We start from the raw sequence: 22596 nt of genomic DNA, 5'->3' as shown, positions 1-22596 counted from the left end.
TTCCTAGCTTTTAAGGTCCCAGTCGTTACTCGCCAAAGTAGTAGGTGGAACAGTGTTTTGTATAGTATGTTATGCCAATTGAGCTTGATGTCCCCTGCGACTATGGTCCCAAGCCTGCAGGATCAACTCCAAATTGTTTTTTAAAATAGCTGTAGCATTTTATTAAATTTTTATGTGCTTCCAAAGATTTCTCTGAGCAAGTAAAAAGAGAACCTACAGATTAGAAAAAATACTTGGCAACAACATATCTGACAAGGGACTTATCTCTAAAATTTATAGAAAATTCTAACACCTCAACAACAAAAAGACAAATAATCTAATAAAACAATGGGCAGAAAACATGAATAGACACTTTACCGAAGAAGATACTCAAATGGTCAACAAACACATGAAGAAATGTTCAGAATCATTAACCATTGTTGTTGTTGTTGTTATGTGCCATCGAGTCGGACCTGACTCATAGCGACCCCTCCTTGGATTTCTGAGGCAGTATCACTACAGAAGTAGATTGCCCCATCTTCCTTCCAGGGAGTGGCTGGTGGGTTTGAACCGCCAGCCTTCTGATTAGCAGTCAAGTGCCTTAGGCACTAGGCTACCAGAGCTCCCCATTAGCCATTAGAGAGATGCAAATCAAAACAATGAGATACAGTCTTGCCCTAGCACTAGTAGCAAAGTTCAATAAGACAGAAAGTAACAAATGCTGGGGAGATTGAGACTCTCATATGCTGCTGGTGGGACTGTAAAATGATGCAACAACCATTTTGGAAAACAGTATGGTGATTCCCTAAAAAGCTGGAATTAGAAATACTATTTGACCCAGCAATTCCATTACTAGGTATATATCCTAAAGAAGTTAGAGCCAGGACAAGAACAGATATATGCACACCCATGTTTAGCGCAGTACTGTTTATAATAGTGAAAAGATAGAAATGACTTAGGTGCCCATCAACAGAAGAGTGAATAACTAAACTGTGGTACTTACACATAATGGAATATTATGCAACCCTAAAGAATAATGTTGAATCTGCAAAACACTGCATACCATGGATGAATTGGAGGACATTTTGCTGAGTGAAATAAGTCAGTCACAGAAGGACAAATAATGTATTAGTCTCTTTCTGTAAAAAGTCAAGGAAAGGTTATGGAAGGAAATTTTCTTTGTTGATTACCAGGGGTGGGAAGGGAGGGGAGGGAACACTGCTAGATAGGTAGAGACAAGTATTGATTTGAGTGAAGGGAAGGGCAATTACCAAATGTGAGTGATCAACATGGTGACATTGGGAAGAGGAAGACAGAGAGAGGTGCATGGGAGGTACAGACACCAAAGATGAACCATTTTACACATACAACACTGCACTGTCAGTGATGGCAAACGTTGATCTATGGTTGGTAGATGGGTGGACAGGCTGAACTATTGGGTATGTCTGTGCAGGGGAGAGTGTGCCCATGACCATGTATAGGATTGGCACACACTATTTCTGCAAGTGTATTTGTATGTTGTATAAGAATTTTTAGGTATATAGTAGAATTTACAAGGGACAAGGTTGTAGTCACTTCTTGGCCACAGCCAGCTACCAGAGGGAGCAAGTAGTTGGACCTGTGGGCTCAGGCTCGTGGTCATAGGGGACATCAAGCTCAGTTGATATAAAATAGCTATACAAAACATTGTTCCACATCCTACTTTGGTGAGTAGCATGGCCATCGAGATGCAACAATAACTCTCTGCTAGTCCAGAGCAAAGAAGAATGAAGAAAACCAAAGACACATGGAAACAATTAGTCCAAGCGACTGGTACATCATGCGATCCTCAGCGTATATAACTATGAGACCAGAAGAACTGAGTGGTTACCAGCTACCACTGTCAACCACTCGGAGGGGAATCTGTTTAGGAGATCCTGGATAGAGTGGGGGAACAATGTGGAACAAAACTCAAAATCATTAAAAAAAAAAAGGACCAGGTTTTCTGCTCTGATAGAGCCTGGTGGAATCCCTGAGACTGTGGCCCCTAGCTGCCCCTCAGGTCTGGAATTGAACCCACTCCTGTGGCTTCTAGCCAAACAATAGACAGGCATATGAGCTGAACATTAACGTTAGGTACATACACTCCTTGGAGAGATCAGTCATGGGAGAATAGAAGGGCTGTGTATCCACAAGGAGGCAGCTTGGGAGGCAGGAGTACATGGAAGAGAAGGACCCAGGGAGGAGGTAGCTATGGGGAGCAAGTGGGAGGAGAGCTGTTGCATTGTGGGAGATTGCAGTCAGTGTCATGAGACAAAGTGTGTGAACTGCAGTATGGAAAATGAATTTACTCTGTAAACTTTCATGCAAATGACAATAAAATTTTAAAAAACACTAGCATTTTACATTCTGACTAGCAATTTATTATGTTTCTAGTTTTTTTTTTTATTACAGCCTCTTTATCACTTGCTATTGACAGTATTATTATTGCTATTGCTGTTCTAATGTGTATATGGCGCTCTGGTAGCATAGTGCCTAAGGCACTTGACTGCTAACCAGAAGGCTGGCAGTTCAAACCTACCAGCCACTCCTCAGAAGGAAGATGGGGCACTCTACTTCTATAGTGATACTGCCTTGGAAACCCAAGGAGGGGTCGCTATGAGTCAGGTCTGACTCGAAGGCACATAGCAACAACAACAACAATGTGTATGTATTGTGCTCTGGTGGCACAGTGGTTACAGCATCAGGCTGCTAACCAAAATCAGTGGTTCAGATCCACCAGCCACTCTGTGGAGAAAAATGTGGCAGTCTCCTTGGAAGGAAAGTTGGGCAATCTCCTTCTGTAGTGATACTGCCTTGGAAACCCAAGGAGGGCTCACTATGAATCTGGTCTGACTCCATGGCACATAACAACAACAACTCCTCCTGTAAAAAGTAACAGTATAAGAAACCCTGGGGGCAGTTAATTTCACTCTGTCCTATAGGGTCCCTGTGTGTTGGAATTGACTCGATGGCTGTGGGTTTAGTGTGTATGTAATAGTATCTCACTGTTAGTTTTTTTTTAAATTGTGGTAAATATATAATTAACTAAACATTTATCATTGTGATTTTAATTTGCATTTAATAGTGAATAGTGACACTGAGAATATTTTCATGTGCTAATTATAGCATAGTGGCTAAGACATTTGCCTGCTAACCAGACGGCTGGCGGTTCAAACCCACCAGCCACTCCTTGGAAGGAAGGTTGGGCAATCCTACTTCCGTAGTGATACTGCCTCGGAAACCCAAGGAGGGGTCGCTATGAGTCGGGTTTGACTCGATGGCACATAACAACAACAACAATAATTAGCCATTGCATCTTCTTTTGTGAAGTGCCCATTCACATCATTTCTTGTCTTTTTAATTGGATTTTTTTGTCTTCTTTTACTTAGTTGTAAGAGTTCTTTATTTGTTTTGGATACAAGTTCTTTATCAATTGTATGATTTGTAGATATTTAGTCTATCTGTAGCTTTTTTTTTTCTTATTACCTTTGAGGCATAAATTTTTTAAAAAAATTTTTAATTTTTATTAAATTCAGTATATTGTTTCTTTTGTTTGAGCTTTTGGTGTCATATCTAAGAAATCTTTGTCTTACTCAGGGTCACAATTATTTCTGCCTAAAGCTTTTTTCTAAAAGTTGTATAGTTTAGTACTTACATTTATATTAATTTAATGTAAACATATTTATATTGTACACTAATTTTTGGTTTTCATGTGAGAGAAGGATCTGATCTTGTTTTTGTTTGCATATGAATTTCCAGTTCATACAGCACCATTCATTGAGAAGGCTGTGCCTTCTCCCATTGAAATGCCTTGGTACCTGTGTTGAAAATCAGTTCACAGTATGTGTTTGTTTTTTCTGGACTATCTATCTCTTCCATTTTTCTATCTTTGTGCCAATATAAGGAGCTCTGGTGGTGTAGTGGTTAAAGCATTCAGCTGCTAACCAGAAGGTCGGTAGTTTGAACCCACCAACTGCTTTGCAGAAGAAAGATGAGGTAGTTTGCTTCCATAAAGATTTATAGCCTTGGATATCCTATGGAGCAGTTCTACTCCGTCCTGAAGGGTTGTGAGGAATTGGAATCAACTCAGTGGCAATGAGTTTGATTTGGTTTGATGCCAGTGTCACACTGTCTTGATTACTGTAGCTTTAATATAAATTTCCATATCCAGTTGTGTAAATCTTAAATTGTTCATGGTCAGAATGAATTTGGTTACTTTTAACATTTTGCTTTTCCATATAAGAATCTGCTTATTGATTTCTACAGTAGGCCTTTTGGGATTTGATACTGCTTTGAATCTATAGATTAATTTGAGAAGAATTCGTCATAAGAATATTACATCTTCCAATTCATGAACATGGATTGTTTCTACATATATTTAGAACTTCTTTAATTTCTCTCACTAATATTTTTTATGTTTTAGTGTGGCAGTACTACATTTCATCTGTTAAATTATTCCTAAATTTTTCTCCTCTTTTTAGTGGTAATATTAATAGGATTTTTTTCTTAATTTCATTTTTGTTTTATTCATTGCTAATATATAGAGATAAAATTGGGTTTTATACCTTGATCTTATAAAGGAGCTCTGGTGGTGTAGTGGTTAAAGCATTCAGCTGCTAATCAAAAGAACAGTGGTTTGAACCCACTAGCCCCTCCATGGAGGAAAGATGAGGCAATCTGCTTCCGTAGCACATTTACAGACTAAAAACCCAGTGGAGGTTGCTGTGAGTCAGAATCTGCTTGACGTCGGTGAATTTGGATTTTTTTGGTTTTTATATTGCTCTTATACCCTGTGGCCTTGATAAATTCTCTTATTAGTTGTAGTAGTTTCTAAGTTTCTTAGAGTTTTCTAAAGACAAGATCGGTTTCTTGTGACTAAACATAGTTTTACTTTTTTATTTCTAATTTATATGTGTTTAATTTCTTTTTCTGGCCTTATTGCACTAGGTATAATCTCTTGTGCAGTGTTGATTAGAAGTGTGGAAACAGGCAGCCTTGCCTTTTTCCCAATATGTATTGTAGTATCTAGATAAACCACTAAGAAAATAACTCAAAAATATCATTTTGAAATCAAGCAAAGAATTAAAATGGTATGCTTAAAAAAATTGTTTAACAGAAATGATGAGAATAAAAATGAAAAGGATAAACAGTGTGAGGCATTTAAAATCAAATAGCAAAGTGGCAGATGTAATCCAACTATGTCAATGACTGTATTAAATGTGAGTGTCTAAACTTTCTCATGGGAGCTCTTTTACCATAGTGCCTAAGGCATTTGACTGCTAACCAGAAGGCTGGTGGTTCAAACCCACCAGCCACTCCTCAGACAGAAGATGGGGCAATCTACTTCCGTAGTGATACTGCCTGGGAAACCCAAGGAGGGTTTGCTGTGAGTCAGGTCCAACTTGACAGCATATAACAACAACAACAAACTTTCTCATCAGAAGGCAAAGATTATCAGACTCTGAAAATCCAGGATCCATTTATATGCTCTTCACTGGAGACATACTTTAGCTTTAAAGCAAAAGTAGTTTGAAAGTAAACAAATGGAAGACAATGTAGTAGGCAAACTGTATTCATAAAAAAGCTGTAGCCATCTAATCAGTGTCAGTTAAAATAAACTTCAGGACAGGAAATATTACTTGAGACTAGAAGGGAAATATCATGGTGGTAAAATGCTCTATGCATTAGGAACACATAACAATTTTTCATATATATGCACTTAATAACAAAGCCCTAAAGCTCTGGTAGCATAGTGCCTAAGGCACTTGACTGCTAACCAGAAGGCTGGCGGTTCAAACCTACCAGCCTCTCCTCAGAAGGAAGGTTGGGCAGTCTACTTCCGTAGTGATACTGCCTCGGAAACCCAAGGAGGGGTCTCTATGAGTTGGGTCCGACTCTCCAGCACATAACAACAACAACAAAATATATGGAATGAAGACTGACAGAAATGAGAGGAAAAACAGAAATTCAACAATTAAAGTTGGAAATTCAAAACCTTATTCTTAATAATCGATGGGATCACTAAACTCAAAATTAGTAAAGATAAGTCCTGAAAGTATCAACCATTTGACCTGATACATATATTTCTTCCAAGACTTAAAGTCCATTCTCCAAGATAGAGCATATTTTATGCCACAAACAAGTCTTGATAAACTTGTTGTTGTTATGTACCATCGAGTTGGACCCAACTCATAGCGAGCCCTCTTAGCAGTCAGTTGCCTTCGGCACTATGCTACCAGAGCTCCTTGATAAACTTAAAAGGATTGAAATCTAAGTGTGTCCTCTGAGCACAGTAGAAATAAATTATAAATTAGTAACAGAGGGAAACGTGGGAATTTAAATAGCACACTTCTGCATAATCCATGGATCAAGAAAGAATTTACGAAGGAAATTAGAAAATATTTGAGCCAAGTGAAAATAAACATACATCAGAAGTCATAAGATGCAAATAAAGCAGTACTCGGAAGGAAATTTACTAACTTTATAATGTCTTTTTATTATAAAGAATGATACTCAGTTCAGTCATTTAAGTTTCCATCTTAAGAAAGAGAAGAACAAAGTAAACCCTGAGCAAGCAACCAAGACTGTCTAGTGAAACAGAACCATTGAGCCATATATTGGAGGGGGGGAGATTGATTGATTCCCAGGGATTATCTCATACACTTGTGCTTGTCAAGTTCAAAATCCTTAGACCAAGCAACTGGCTGGAGACTTTTGCTGGAGCCAACAAGTTCTAAATCCATAGGTCCAGTGGCAGGCTGGAGATTTCCTGCTGGTTTATGGGGTTATGGGTGGCCTGGCAAGTCCAAAATCTTTAGGTCAGGCAGCAGATGGGAGATTTCTGCAGGCTTCTACCCTAGTTAAATTTTGTGTATGGTGTTAGATACTAAGATTGAAGTTCAGTTTTTTGTCTGTAGGATATCTGATTGTTCTAGCACCATTTGTAGAAAAGATGATCTTTTCCGTATAGGTTTAATCTGGCACCTTTGTCAAAAAGCAGTTGAACATAGGTCTCCTTTTGTTATCTCTGTCCTCTTCCATTGATGTATAAGTTGATCTTTTTCCTGATGCCACATTGTATTGAGTATAATATGTAGGTGTATAATGTGTCTTGAAATCTGATATTATAAATACTCCAGCTTTGTTCTTGGTTTTTAGAATTGTTTTAACGAATTCAGGTTCTTTACATTTTCATGTAAATTTTAGAATTATGTCAATTTCTACAAGACACCTGTCTAGGATATTTATTGTCATTACATTGAATCTATAGATAAATTTGCAGACAATTGCCATCTTAACAATATTGGGTCATCTAATTCGTGAACAGAATATATTTCTGTTTTATTTAGGTCTTTTAAGATTTATTTATGCACCGTTTTGTAATTTTTAAGATAGCAGCCTTGTACATGTTTTTGATAGATTTATCTCTTAGACATTGTATATCTTATTTTTAATGGGATTCAAAAAATTGTTTTTCTGAATGTTACTAACATACAGTAAAACATTTTATAATGGGATATCAAGTTTGTATCCTGTAGTCTTGCTAAATTCATGTATTTCTGGTTGTATTTTTGTAGATTGATAGGATTTACTTTATACACAATCATGCTGCCTGCAATGGTAGCATTTATTCTACCTTTCTTTGATAGTTTCAGGAACTCAATAGTTTGTATGGGAGGTTTTTCCATTTATATTAGTGCTCAACTGATAAGTTCTGTAGGAATGATAGAATTGTAAAATGGTTATTTTAGTACCCCTAATGGCACTTTTTATCTAGGCACTGGCCAAAAATAGCTGTTAAAACTAATGACAGATTGAAAATAAAAGTTTTAATGGATAGGTCAAATTGACAGTTTGAAGTTACTCACCTCTTTTTACGCTTCTAAAAAATGGGATAGCCAAACATTTTATCTTGATATGAAATGTGATAGAACATTCTGTTAGCTTTTTTATATATGCATATATATATATATATGTGTGTGTGTGTGTGTGTGTGTGTGTGTGTGTATATATATCTTCTGTTCTTCTCTTAGTGTTTATATTTATCTCTATGTTCTTCAGCATATGGAGTATATTCATAATTATCTGTTACAATGTCCTTGTCTGTTGAATCCCTCTCTTCTGAAAGTTATGGATCTGTTTGAATTGATTGACTTTTCTCTTGGTTATGCATTATATTTCCCTGTTTATTTTTATGCTTGTTTTGTTTTGTTAGTGGATGTTGCACATTATGATTTTTATGTTGTTGTGTTCCAGCTTTTGTTGTATTTGTATTGTATGGGACTTTGTTGCTAATTGGAATCAGTTAGGTCATTTTGAGCTTTACCTTTTATATTTGACCTGGTCCAGTACTATCTTTAGTATGGGATCAAATAAATTAATTACTTTTCTAAGGAAATCCATTTCTGAGAACTCTACGCAGGACCATCATGTATAATGTGATCTTTCTACTTTGATTCTTAGAATCAGGAATTAATCCCATCCCTGTGTGAGGTCATAGAATTACTTTGTAGTAGTTCTTTGCCCAGGTTTGAGTTGGTTTACTCTCACATATTCACATATTCATTCAGGGACTCAAGGGGAACTTTCTGAAGATCTCCAGAGCAAGTATGCACACTGTGTGTGTATGTGTTGTCTGTGTATGTGTGTTGTCCATTTGTCCTTCTCTGTAGCTCCTTACTTCCTTCTGGTACATTGTCCTGCAAATTCTAATCACTGTCTCTTTCTCTTAAACTCACTGGGATTAGGAGGCTCTGTTAGGCTTTCTCTTCTATTGTGTAGAAGTTGCCTATGTGTAATAAAATGAAGTACTGTAGGAGTTATCTTGGTCTTTTTGTTCCCTCTCTCAGGAATTAAAGCCCTGTCTGCCTGTTTTTCACTGTCTTGAAACTGTTGTTTGATAGATTTTGTCTAGTTTTGTAGGGTTCTCCTCATCCTGCATTCTCTCTTAAATAGAAGCCAGATTTTCCAAATTGGCTTTTAATTGTTTTATGTATTAAGTGATGTAAGAATTAATTTGGGAAAACACAAACCAAAAATCAAGTTCTCAAGAACACTTTATTTAAAAAAAAAGAAAGAAAAATTTTTTTATTTGTTGAAATAATTTTATATGGATTTTTATTAGGATTTTATTATAAGTATATTTATATATAATATATAATTTTACATGTTGAGGAAAATTGGCATTTTAATAATATTGAGCCTCCTCGTAAAGATGCATGTTATGTCACTGCCTTTATTCAAGCTTTATTTTCAGTCCATTGATAAAATTATTTAATTTTATTTATCAATGACTTTTGTATTTATTAAGGTTTTTTTTTTTATATTTTGTATTAGTTTTCTTTTTTTTCCTATTTGGTTAATTTTTAAACAATATTTAAAATATTTACTAATATTTATATGTTTATTTTATCATTGGCCATGGTAATAAAATGTCATTTATTGTAATATTTTAGGTTACTTTGAAGTACACTCTGCATATTAAGTATGTTAACTATTTATTTCTTTTATAATTGGAAAATAATTTTTATTTTCCCCCCTTTTTGTTTTTTATTTGGTTAATTTTTTAAAGTGATTATCTTTTTATTTATAATTACTTTTTAATTTGCTTAGAACTCTTTTTCATAGAGCAAGAATATAAAAAATACTCAAATTTTTTTTTGTACTGTTCCAGCTTTAATTTTTTTCCAAGGAGCTAACCACTGGCTCCAATACTGTTTTTTTATTGTTGTTGTTAATTAGTAATCTTTATCTCTTCTTGTGCTTTTTTTATGTACTTGAACATGAACATTTTTAAAGTTTTTGATATTTTTTGTTTAAAACTTCTTCCAAAAAATTATAATAATTTACTTCCATAAAGTGTTGCTATCATTCTTTATTAGGAGTGTTTTTCCCTTATTTAAACATACTCTGACAAGATATTCAAAGTCTGAGCTTAGGCACCTATCTCTTGTAACTGGTTTTAGGGACAGCTAAAGGCAAAGGATTTTAAAGATATTTCACACAGAGCTGTATTGAGATCATTTATCTGGGCAAATAAGACTTTAAAATATATATAAAACTTACTATTCTTTTTAATTGTGCTTTAGGTGCAAATTAATGTAAGTGACAGGATGAGAATTTCATGGTTAACATCTAGATTTTTGTTTTTTTCCTATATTGATGTATTTTATTTATAATCTTTGCTAAAGAAATTGTTTTTTTGTTTTTATAGTTTTGGTAAGCAGTTTGGAGGAAAAAGAGGATGTGATTGTCTTGTATTAGAGCCTTCAGAAATGATTGTGGTAAGAACTTTAATGAATGCTGAATTGTTTTGTGATATGCTTCAGTTTCATCTTGAAATGTAGTAGGTTTTCAGCACTCAAGGAGATTTCATTTCTATGATCTTTCAGAGATCTTATTAAGTAGCATCAGAACTGTATGCTAAATTGAAGTATATACATTTTCATCTTCTCCAAAAGTTTTTCTGGTCTTTGAAGAAATGTGATACGTGATACAATTACACATAACATCTTCCAAATTTTGTCATTTCGTTCACTGCCCCCACCAGAATATTAGAGGGTTGGAAAAGGGACCGTGGTTTTTTAAGTGTTTTCTCATTTTCCATTTAGTTAATCCTTTGGACATTCACATGCTGTTCCCTGGTAGGGGATGAGAAGGGTAGAAAAATAGACACAATTCTTAAAGAGATTCAAGTAAGAAATGGCCTGTTGTTGTTATGTGCCGTTGAGGCATCTCCAACTCATAGCAGCCCCTTCTTGGGTTTCTGAGGCAGTATCTCTGTGGAAGTAGATTGCCCGGTCTTCCTTCCGAGGCGTGGCTGGTGGGTTTGAACCACTAACCTTCTGGTTAGCAGTCAGTTGCCTTAGGCACTATGCCACCAGAACCCCCAAGAAATGGCCTAGATCTTAATATATTTACTTTTTTAATTATTTTGGGGTTTTTTATTATTATTATTTATTTAAGGATGTGTATGAGAAATAATTCTTTACCTTTTCTTAAGAAAGCTAGGTAGCTGATATAACATTAGAAAAAGATCTTTTTTTTTTTTTTTTTTTTTTAAGCATTACAAGAACTGAGAACACAGCTCTCATTTACCTTATTCTGAGATGGCCTTAACAGAAAATAGCTTACACTGAATAGACACATTGTTCTACTAACATCTCATGTTATGATCATGTTATCTTATGTGATTTAAACTATTGAGAAGTGGATTTGAATTCATAATGAAGCATTTTAATTTTAGAACCCAAACGAAACCATTCTTTGTTTTCATGGTGCTACAGTCAGATTAATATCCTCAAATAGCTTGTTTTCTGTTCCCCAAACTGGATCATCTATATTACCATGAAAGCACTGTTTTCCATGAACTAAATTTCACGTAAACAACTGAATTTTAAGCTCTAAAAGGCAAAGATTGTTTTACTCAGTTTGTGTCTCCTATAATATTGCAGAGTGCTACCTCCATAGTGAGTATTCATTGAATGTTGCTTGAATTCAGTTTTATTCAGGGCTTAGGCTTTGATTTGTTTTATGTTTATTTTCTGTAAGTGTTCAGATATGGGATACTTGTTAAGTCCTACATACTCTTTCTTTCAAATAAATTTATTGAAGGACATGGCAAGAAAATTGCCTCAGGCATTTCTGGTTTTCTCTGCCTATCAACTAGTGTATTTTGTATTTCTCATACCTTTTTTGGGAAAGAATAGTATTTTTACTACAGTGTTCTCGTGTAAGTTGTATTTTAGTAATCGTTATACATAGATACGAGAAGCCCTAGTGGCGCAGCGGTTAAGTGCTTGTCGCTAAAAGATTGGTGGTTCTAACCTACCAGCTGTTCCACAGGAGAAAGATGTAGCAGTCTGCTCCTGTAAAGATTACAGCCTTGGAAACCATATGGGGCATTTCCACTCTGTCCTATAGGGTCACTGTGAATTGCAGTCTATTCAACAACAATGTGTTATACATAGATACATTATTAATATTTTTATGTAAGGAGGAAGAAAAGGAAAAATCATAAAATCACTGAGTACAAAATGTTACATGCTTTTGTTTTCCTGTTCCCAGACCTGAAATCTGTCTTTTAGTACAGAATAGTATTTAGAAACCAAGATGGTTCATAAATGCCAGTTCTGTCCATTTTGCCAGTATCTTAGCTTCTGGGACCTCTGAATGAACAGAGATAGAAAATACATATCTGTGTGTGTGAAGATGTGTATATACACATACTTATACATACAAGTCTGCATTTCTTTCTGTATGTATCTGTATTTCTTAGAAACCAAGTTTATTGAGGGTTTGTCCCTGTACTTAGTTGTACCTCCTTTCTCTAACAATGAGAAACTTTCATTATCATCAATATATATACTTATATGTAAAGTAGTTTATGAGCTATTTACCCATAATATTTTTTAAAAGTACTACACACACTCCTCATTTATGCACATGGTTGAATTCCAAAGACCAGGTCATTTTACAGAAATTGATATTTTATGAAAATAGAGGATAACTGCATTAGATTATAAGATGGAAGATGACTATATCATTACATAACTGCCAAACCACTGAAAATCATGGTTCAGCCACGTTGAGACATAAACTTAACCATCACAGCCAACACTACTCTCACCTTGCTCTATGGTGTTTGTTACTGCCAGATATACATCATTAATGTGCAAAATAGTTGGATAGTAGATATTTTACCATTGTTGTAAATGTGAAATGTTAGATAACAATATAGTGGATAAGTGAGAAGTAGCTGTACTAGCTAGAAATCAAAATTTTCCCAAGTGTTTGGGTAAATTTTGCTTACAAGAACACACGTATTTTAAGTGTGTAACTTGATGAGGTTTTATAAATACATGTTGTTGTTATTGTTATATGCCGTCGAGTCGGCCCCAACTCATAGCGACCCCTCCTTGGGTTTCCGAGGCAGTATCGCTACGGAAGTAGGATTGCCCAACCTTCCTTCTGAGGAGTGGCTGGTGGGTTTGAACCGCCAGCCTGCTGGTTAGCAGTCAAGTGCCTTAGGCACTATGCTACCAGAGCTCTTGTAATTTACCTTTCTATCAAGATATAAAATATTTCCATCACTCAGCCCTATAAATTACTAAGTATTAAAAGAATTATAGGGACTTGCCAGAAGGATATAGGAACTAGATTGAAGGGACTACTACCATTGGCCAAATCTAGGGCAATTTAAGCATTCAAGTAAAAATTCTTAGTAATTGGTGGTAATCCAGTGAATAAAACAAGAGTTCATAAATCATAGTAGGAATGAATGACTGAATGAGGTAGAAGGGAAATGTCTTCTTGATAGTAAAATGCCAGCTAATTAATATAGAAGTTAGACAATTGTCCCATGTAACTTCCTCATCAATGCTGCCTGCCACTGCCAGTATGGGCACAAACTGATACTACACTTCTCCTGATACGATGCACTGAGAAAGACAAATAACCTCCTCTGTGATACATTCCTGCCAGAAATGCATAGAAACAAACAAACAAAAACTCACTGCCATCAAGTCGATTCCAATTCATAGTGTCACCCATTGGGTTTCAGAGGCGGTAAATCTTTATGGAAATAGATTGCCTTCTGGTTAGCACTCAGATGCCTTAGGCACTGTGCCACCAGAGCTCCTTGAAATGTGTATGTTGTTGTTATGTGCCGTCAAGTCGGACCCGACTCATAGCGACCCCTCCTTGGGGTTCTGAGGCAGTATCACTACGGAAGTAGATTGCCCAACCTTCCTTCTGAGGAGTGGCTGGTGGGTTTGAACCACTAGCTTTCTGGTTAGCAGTCAAGTGCCTTAGGCACTACACTACCAGTATATAGTGAATTTGATTTTTTAGAAAACATCAGTAAAACCACATTCAGGTGTGTTCTACAAATTTACTGACCTGTATATACTCTTTAAATATTCCAGTGTCAAGAAACACACAGAAAGGCTAAGAACTGTTCCAGTTTACAAGAGAGGAAAAAATAACAAAACTAAATAAATGCTTATCTTGTATGACTTGAAGGAGGGGTTAAGGGTAAATGGCATTGTTGGTGCAAGTGATGAAATTTGAATATAGATTGTAAATTAGTTAATATTGAATCTTCTCCTGATTTTGATAATTATGCTATGTGTGGTTTTATAAGACAAAGTTGACATATTTGGATGTCAAGAAGCACTTTATCTCCCTTTTATTCTCAGATGTGTGTGTATATGTGTGTATAAAATAAAGTCACAAAAAGTTGTATCAGCTATATTTGTGGTTGATAATTTTAAAATTCCAAATCTGTAATTTCCTGATATTCATGATAGTTTCAGATGCTTTCTGAGTTACAGGAGAAAATGAATGAAAATAGTTCCAAGATTTATATTTCTCAGAATTCTGAAGGAATGTCATGTTATTCCACTATTTTTAACAAATACTGATTTTGCAGTTTTTCACCATTATTACATATTTTGCAACACAAAAATGTAATGAATATTTGTGTAGCATCGTAAATCTTTGTTACTTTTGCTTTTTAGATGACAGTTTTCAGATTCATGGAAATGCTTGGTTCAACTGTGTATTTATTGAGAAATACATATTTACTATTTTGATGGTTTCTATCAAATGGTTTTATTCATACATGCAAATTTAAATAACCCTACTGTTGGTAGTGAATGTTACAAAATACCTTCCCAGTTACTTGATATGCCAATCATTTCAATCTGACAGGTTAAAAGGAAATCACCTGTTTTAACTTAATTTTTTCTGAGGTTGTGTATCTTCTCATATGCTTTATTGTTAATTATGCTTCTTCATATTAATATCCTGCCCATTTTTGTACTTGGATTATTCCTTTTCTTACTTATTTGTAAGAGTTTTATTACTAAGTACAAGAACCCTTCCGCTCATAATAGGCTGTAACTTTGTCATTTCTTTTAACTTTAAAGTGTATTGTGTCATGCATTGGATTATAATCTTCATTTATTTGCATCTATCAAGTCCCTCCCCCTTACATGTTTTTAGTTTGGGGAATGCTTAGAAACACCCTCCCCATGATAAGATTATTTGATTTTTAACCTATGTTAATTTTATCAGTTTGTAATTTTGATTTAAATTTTATATCCCACATCTTACAGGTAATTGAAAACAATGGCATATTCTTAATTACCTGTCTGCCAGTATTTCCTCCAAAAACAATACAGTAGTATAAGAAGAGGAAGAAAACAAATCTACACATAAACCATGTTCACAGCATAACTTTTGATGATAAGGAATACCTGATTTAAAAATAATTGTAGATAGAAGAGAGAAATCACCGATTCCCAGCAGAAACTCTCTAACACTATGCCCACCCCACCCCACAGCAAGTCTTGTGGCAAGCAGAGACAGACAATAAAACTGAAAAGAACACAGAAGATCAAAGCAGCAAATAGACCAAAGATTTACCTACACTCCCAGAAAGACTAACTCCACACCAAGTTTTAAAAAATAATCAGGCTCTTACGTTGTGAGGATTGCAATGAATGTCACAAAACATGTATGAATTACTGAAAACCGATTTGCTCTGTAAATTTTCACTCAAATCACGTACACACACACACACACACACATACAATCAGGTAGATCAGAACAGCAGTCATGGGAGAAAACTGAAATAATCTTTTGGTATTATTGGATATGGGTTCTGTTATCTGGTCTTCTTTAACATGAATCATTAATATCCCTTTTGTGAAACTGGACAAGTTACTTCTTTGGGTTTTACTTTCCTCTATAAAGTAGAAATACAGACACCTGTTTTGCAAGGCTGTTGTTTGAACTAACAGTATCCTGTATGTGCGTACTTGCTCACTGTAAAAACCAGAAAAGCCAAACTTCTGCCATCAAGTCGATTCTGACTCATAGTGAACCGCATTGATTTTGCAAGGCTGTAAATCTCGAAGGAAGCAGACTGCCTCATCTTTCTTCCACAGAGCGGCTGGTGGGTTCAGTGTTCATTGTAAGCCCTTAATAAATATTAGCTTTCCTGCTCTCTTAAAAAATGCCAGCTTAACTGGGAACTTTTGTCGTGCATTAAGATGTAAGCCAAACAGGTTTGCTGGTCCAATAGAGCCTGGTGTAACCACTGAGACTATGGCCCCTAGCTGCCCTTAAGGTCTGGAATTGAACCCACAACTGTGGTTTCCAGCCAAACAAAGTACAGGCATGTGAGTTAAACATTTACCTCAAGTAGACACACGCCCTGGAGAGAACAATCATGGGAGAAGGAAGGGCTGCTTATGTACAGGGAGATAGCTCAGGGTGCAGAAGAGTATGAAGGGATGGACACTGGGAGGAGGTAACTATGGGGAGGAAGTGGGAGGGGAGCTGCTGCATTGTAAATTTTGGTCAATGACATGAGACAAAGTATATGTGAACTGCTGTATGAAAAGTGAATTTACTCTGTAAATCTTCACCCAAATCCTAAAAAAAAATTGTAAGCCAAAGAATGATGCTTATGATGTTTTTCTTTTATTGTTTAGCAACTCACTGAAAACATAGCTGTGATTATTTGCTAAGTAAAATATGTAGTATGTAATCAGGCAGTTTGTAATTCGATTAACTTAGAAGTTGTAATTATTTAATACGTAGCTGTAGTTAACTGCCTTCACTTCTGATAAGTGACTTAGAAAATAAATGTTCATGTGAGCAAGTGAGAGACTATTTCCTGGACGGAAACTGTGGTCTCTAGATCTTTGTACTAATGTCATCTTTCATCTTTTTGCACTCATAAGCATTGGGCTAAACAGAGAGTTTACTTCAGGTAGTTTCTTACAAGAAGTAAATAAAGCTTCCATATGAGCCTGTTAAGACTTCACAGACTGTCAATAATATGGAAAAACTGGATATTTAATCAGGAATTTGAACATGTGTTTCAGGTAGAAAATTCCAAAGATAATGAAGATAGTATTCTACAAAGAGAAATTCCTGCCAGACAGTCTCGTCGAAGGTTTCGGAAAATTAACCATAAAGGAGAGCGTCAGACCATCACTGATGATGTGGACATTAACAACTATCTTTCTGTGAGTATATTTAGGTCCATTTCCTTGATCTGCCTTAATTTTTATAGATATTATCTTTAATTTGCATGTATATATTTGGCACTATCAACACTTCAGACTCTACATGTATTAGTTTGGGACAGGTAAGTACATTTATATATAATCTTTAAAAGTACTTTTGCTTATCTGAGTTTGTTAGAAATCCTTCTACCAGTAACAGTTTTGTTTTTGCTTAAGTAATATAAAAATGGGAGCTCCAGTGGCATAGTGCCTAAGGCACTTGACTGCTAACCAGAAGGCTGGTGGTTCAAACCCACCAGCCACTCCTCGAAGGGAAGGTTGGGCAATCTACTTCCATAGTGATACTGCCTCGGAAACCCAAGGAGGGGTCACTTTGAGTCAGATCTGACTCGACAGCACATAACAACAATATAAAAAATAAAAATAAGAAGTTCTTAATCTTTATAGCTATAATTATGGATTTTCTTGTCTTTTTATTGCCTAGAGTATAGGTTATAGTGCTGAGAATTTAGGTAATAAACTAATTAGGACCCTTTGTTATGATATTCTGTGATGCATACAGAAGAAATAATTTCTGGCTTGAAGTGTGGAAGAAATGCATATTGTGTGTTAGTGTAGAGACATAATGGGAGAGTGGGAGAGTTAAAGTCATGTTTTCACTACAAAGAAAAACAGACTAAATATTAACTTTGTAACACCAGAAGAAAGGAGTTGTTTCTTTAGAATTATTTAATTTCGCAATTGTAGATAACTCCTTTTTAAGCTGAAACAGACTTGAATCAAAAAAAGGAAGATAATCTAAGAATAAATTAATGTCTATTTTTCTAGGGAGAGGTTCTATAGTTATCTACTTTCAATGGAGTCCTGATTACTCAAAATGTAAATACAGTTAGTCAAGAGGCTTTCTTCTTTTGTTTGCATGTGTTTAAATAATACAAATCTTTTGTTTAAAACAACAGCATGGGGTTGTGGTAATTTAAACAAGGGAAGGAAAAGTCAATAGTAAAAGAAGTTGAAGACTAGGGTATGGGATAATTAATTGCAGCGAAAAAATTCCCTAAGGCATATTTAGTTCTTTTGTCTACCAGAAACAAAAATTCAGTCATTCCTTATTAGGAATAAGGAAGATTATTTAGGGAATTGTTTGCTCTGGAATAAACATTAGATTTAAGGCAGCTCTACGAATTTAGTTAGGGAGAAAAATAGGTACTTCTGAAGATCAGCCATTTAAAACCTTGTGGATCGCAATAGTCCAATTCCATTGTGCATGGGGTCACTGTGCATCAAGCTGACTCAACTACAGCTAACAACAAATGTAAAGGATTTAGTCACATTTGTCTAATTTTATTGATTCAGCACATTCTGACAACAAATAATAGCATGAAATAATCCCAAACTTTTGACCTAATCTAGAGGCATACAAAGGAGCTCTCACAGTGCAGTGTAGTAGGCATTTGGCTCCTACCCCAAAGGTCTTTTATTTGAACCCAACAGCCGCTCAGCGGAAGAGAGATAGGGCAGTCTGCTTTTGTAAGTATTTCCAGCCTTGGAAGTCCAGTAGGGGTTGCTTTGAGTCAGAATTGACTTGATGACATTGTGTTTGGTTTGGAGTTTGACAGCCATACAAGGTTCATTTCCTATTCTTCCTATTTAACAATTTCTTTCTTCTTTAAACAATAAATTTCCTTGTCAATTAATTTAACTGACTTCTTTTGCTTAATACACCAGTAATACTTGTCAATTTTTGAAAATTGGAAGTTGATTGGTCTCACCACCCAGTTTTACAACCCTTGATGACATTTTGTATTTTCTTGAAGAAGGCATTATTTCAACATATATAGAGAGACAAAAAAAAACAATAGTAAGATTTTACTGAAGTGAATACATATAATACTTACTTTTGTAACTTTTTAAGACTTAGGTTATCTGAACATTCTTTGAATACTGTTAAATGTTTTTTATATTATTTTTCATGGCTGTGTAATACTCCATTCTAATACTATGCCCAACTTTTTTTTTAACCGAGTTCCCACTATTTGTTTGTAGCTTTTCATTGTGATTTTTTTAAATGTCATGCAAAGTGTGTTTGCATTTATATCTGCCTATGTCCTGATTTCTTTAGAAAAAATTACAAGAAGTAGAATCTCTAAATCAAAGTATCCGTATTTAACACTGTTTGATTCTACTTGTATAAGCATATTTTCTGTGAGTTTTCCCAGAATTTCTTTGGTGTCATGGCATGACCTAGACAGAATTTATGTTTTTCTTTCGGTAGGTGGCTTTCTGCTCATGAATCACTTGCATTTTGCCCTCCTGTATGCAGAAAGGTGGTTTTCTGATGTATTGGTTTCCGGAATGGACCAGAAACAACAATAGGCACACTGTTTGGATTCTGTTTGTTTGATGATGCTAAGTAAAATGTGGGCGCTCTGTTGGCATGGTGCCTAAGGCATTTGACTGCTAACCAGAAGACTAGTGGTTCGAACCCACCAGCCACTCCTCGGAAGGAAGGTTGGGCAATCTACTTCCGTAGTGATACTGCCACGGCAACCCAATGAGGGGTTGCCATGAGTCGGGTCCGACTCCACGACACACAGCAACAACAAGTAAAGTGTAGAATTTTGCACATAAAGGCTTGTTGTGTACCTAGTTTTAGGTGGTCATTCTGCTGTGTACTGTCAGGAATTTTGCAAATATAGAAGGGAAGTATTAAAGTGATTCAACTTAGAAAAACTGACTTATTATCTATGAGAATGGATTAGAGAAGGGTTTTTGTTTACAGGCAGTTCACAAGTTACAGATGAGATCTATTCTGAAGTATGTCTTTATGTTGAATATATAGGTTAGTTGACACAAGTACATACAATTTTTATTTAGCTTTCTTTAAGTACAAGAAAAGGTTGGAAGTCTTTCCAGTGATTTAAAAGCTGCATGTGCAACAAATGAGGTGATTATGCTGAATTTGTTAAGAGTAGGGGTTGGTTCTGTCGTTTTAAAGTGAGGACAAATTTACAAACATTGAAGGGCAAGTAGGAGTTGTTTGTAAGTCAGAAGTTCATAACCTGGGGATTTACTGTATGATACTTGTGATTTCTATTTCTTGAGGTAATGTTTTTATTTTTTTCTAAAAGTGATAATAATAGTTCAGGCAGCTTGAAAAATGCAGTGTTAAAAGATTTTCATTTCCTTTTAATTAATGTCACCATTATTATGTAAAAATCATAACTTTGGGCCAAATTCCTACATGTTATCAGTTGATCTGAGTAAGGAGGCTATGTAGTAACCATCTTAAAAGTATTTGTCAAAGTGTCCAGTAGACCACTGGTTTCATGGCCATCAGAGGGCCCTTCAAGGAGCCCTTGTGGTATAATGGTTGAGCACCCAGCTGCTACCAGAAAGGTCAGTGGTTCAAACCCACGGAGGAGGAAAGACTTGATAATCTGCTCCCATAAAGGTTACAGCCTACATAAAATAAAACTATTAGTATCTATTCATTAGAAACAAAAAAGAAAGAAGGAAAGCAAAGTGTCAGAGAAGAAATTAGTCTACATGGCTAATAGCCTATCCAAGCCATGGCCCTCATCCACCTTGAAACCAGAGGAATTAGATGGTGCCTAGTCATCACTACCCACTATTCCCACCATTTTGGTCAAGGCCACAATAGATGAACCCTTGATAGATGGGAGAAAAACATGGAAACAGTACTCAAAATCTTAAAACCAGATTTACTGGACCAGTTGAGAATATAAGGCACCCTGAGACTATCACCCTGAGATACTCTTTAAACCTTGAACTGAAACTGTTGCCTGAGGTCCCCTTCCAACGAATATAGATTAACACACAAAATCAAGAATGTTATCTGTCAGTATAGTACTCCATTAAAAAAAAATTTTTTTCTATGAGACAAAAGGGAGCTCTGGTGACGTAGTGCCTAAGGCATTTGACAGCTAACCAGAAGGCTGGTGGTTCAAACCCACCAGCCACTCCTCGGAAAGAAGGTTGGGCAATCTACTTCCATAGTGACACTGCCTTGGAAACCCATGGAGGGGTCACTATTAGTCAGACTCCAATTGACAGCAGTGACAAACAATAAAACAAAACTGCTTAAGATGATTGAAAAAGATGGCTTATCCTTATGAAATATTTTTATAATTTTGTCATATATTCTTTTGTATAAAGCTATAATTCATTTATTGATTGATTGATTGATTGATCTGGGTCAGTGTTTACAGAGCAAATTGGTTTTCCCTTCAGAAATTCATACATATTTTGTTTTGTTACATTGATTACAATCCCCACAATGTATCAGCACTCTTCCCACTTCTTCCTTTTGTTTACCATTTCCATTTGTTCTGTCCTAGCCTTCTGAGCTTTATCCCTGGGCAAATGCTGCTCTTTTGATCTTGTATGATCGTTTCTTCTAAGGAATACATACCTCTTTGGTGTTATTTTCACCTTATAGGCCTGTCTGTTGTTTGGATGAAAGTTGAGCCACAGGATTGATATCATTTCCAGGCTTAAAGGGTGTCTAGCACCGTAGTCTTAGGGATTCCTCCAGTCTCTGTATACCAGTAAGCCTGGTCTTTTTCATGATTTTGAGTTTTGTTCCACATTTTCCTCTCACTCTATCCAGGATTTCCTAATGTGATCCCTCTCAGAGTGATCAGCAGTGGTAGCTGGGCATCATCTAGTTTTTCTAGTCTTAGCGCCAATAAGAGTGGGGGAGATCTATCATTTTATATATATATGTGTGTGTGTGTGTGTGTGTGTGTGTGTGTGTAAAAAAAAGCACTTCTATAACAGTAATAACATTTTTAAAAATTCTTGAGTATTCTTCTCAGAACTTGCAACAGATTTAAACTTCTTTGCATATTCTCAGTAGTTTCAGAGCTTTGATGTTTGAGAAAGCTGTATTTGATATTTAGAAATAGCAAAAAATGTGATTGGAAGCAATATTGGGTAAGTGTTATGGTGCTTAAGCCAAGCAGAGTGTGACATTTACATGAACCATCTGTCTTGAATCCTTTCTTCGCTAACTGTATGATTGTAGCAGTTAATCTAAACCCTTTGTGCTTCACTTCTAACAATGAAGGTAGTAATGCTGGGTCTGCACTTCTTATGGAGTGGTTGTTTGTATAATTGAAGTGTGTGTGCACGCTCAAAGTCTAGCAGTCAATAATATCTGTAGATTCTGCCTTACAAATTCTTTTCTTTGTGAACTAGAAGTGTCAATTTACTTATGCTCTCCCATTAGCATTTACCACCTTTCTTCCTCTGACTGTTGTAATAGCATCTGCTCCAGCCCCCAACACTCACTATAAAAGCAGTATTGCTTTATTTAGGAGATATGGGAATTTTAAAAAACTGAAAAATATTGTATAATCTTTTCATCAAAAGATACATACTTAATAATTTTGTTTATTTGATTTTAAGATTTGTTTTTCTCTTCCTTCTGAACTGGTTTCCCTATGGCTACTTCTCTTCTTTTCCATTTATCTTCCACCAGCCCCTTGCCACCACATAGTTCACATTTTACTTCTTTTTTTTTTTTTTT

General features: G+C 35.7%; 1 protein-coding gene across 1 annotated transcript in view; it reads left to right on the top strand.

Annotated features, from left to right (window-relative positions):
• The window catches only part of RAPGEF6 (Rap guanine nucleotide exchange factor 6), a 682053-nt gene that overhangs the window by 453131 nt on the left and 206326 nt on the right, over positions 1-22596 (top strand). The window contains exons 6-7 of the mRNA XM_042781366.1: positions 10214-10283; positions 16899-17042. Of these exons, the coding sequence (XP_042637300.1) occupies positions 10214-10283; positions 16899-17042 (214 nt within the window). The remainder of the gene's footprint in view (positions 1-10213; positions 10284-16898; positions 17043-22596) is intronic.

Source organism: Orycteropus afer, unplaced genomic scaffold (assembly GCF_000298275.1).
Source record: "Orycteropus afer afer isolate SDZICR_OR568_19922 unplaced genomic scaffold, OryAfe1.0 scaffold00112, whole genome shotgun sequence".
In the NCBI taxonomy this organism is placed as follows: Eukaryota; Metazoa; Chordata; class Mammalia; order Tubulidentata; family Orycteropodidae; genus Orycteropus; species Orycteropus afer.
This window is presented reverse-complemented; position numbering and strand designations above follow the sequence as displayed.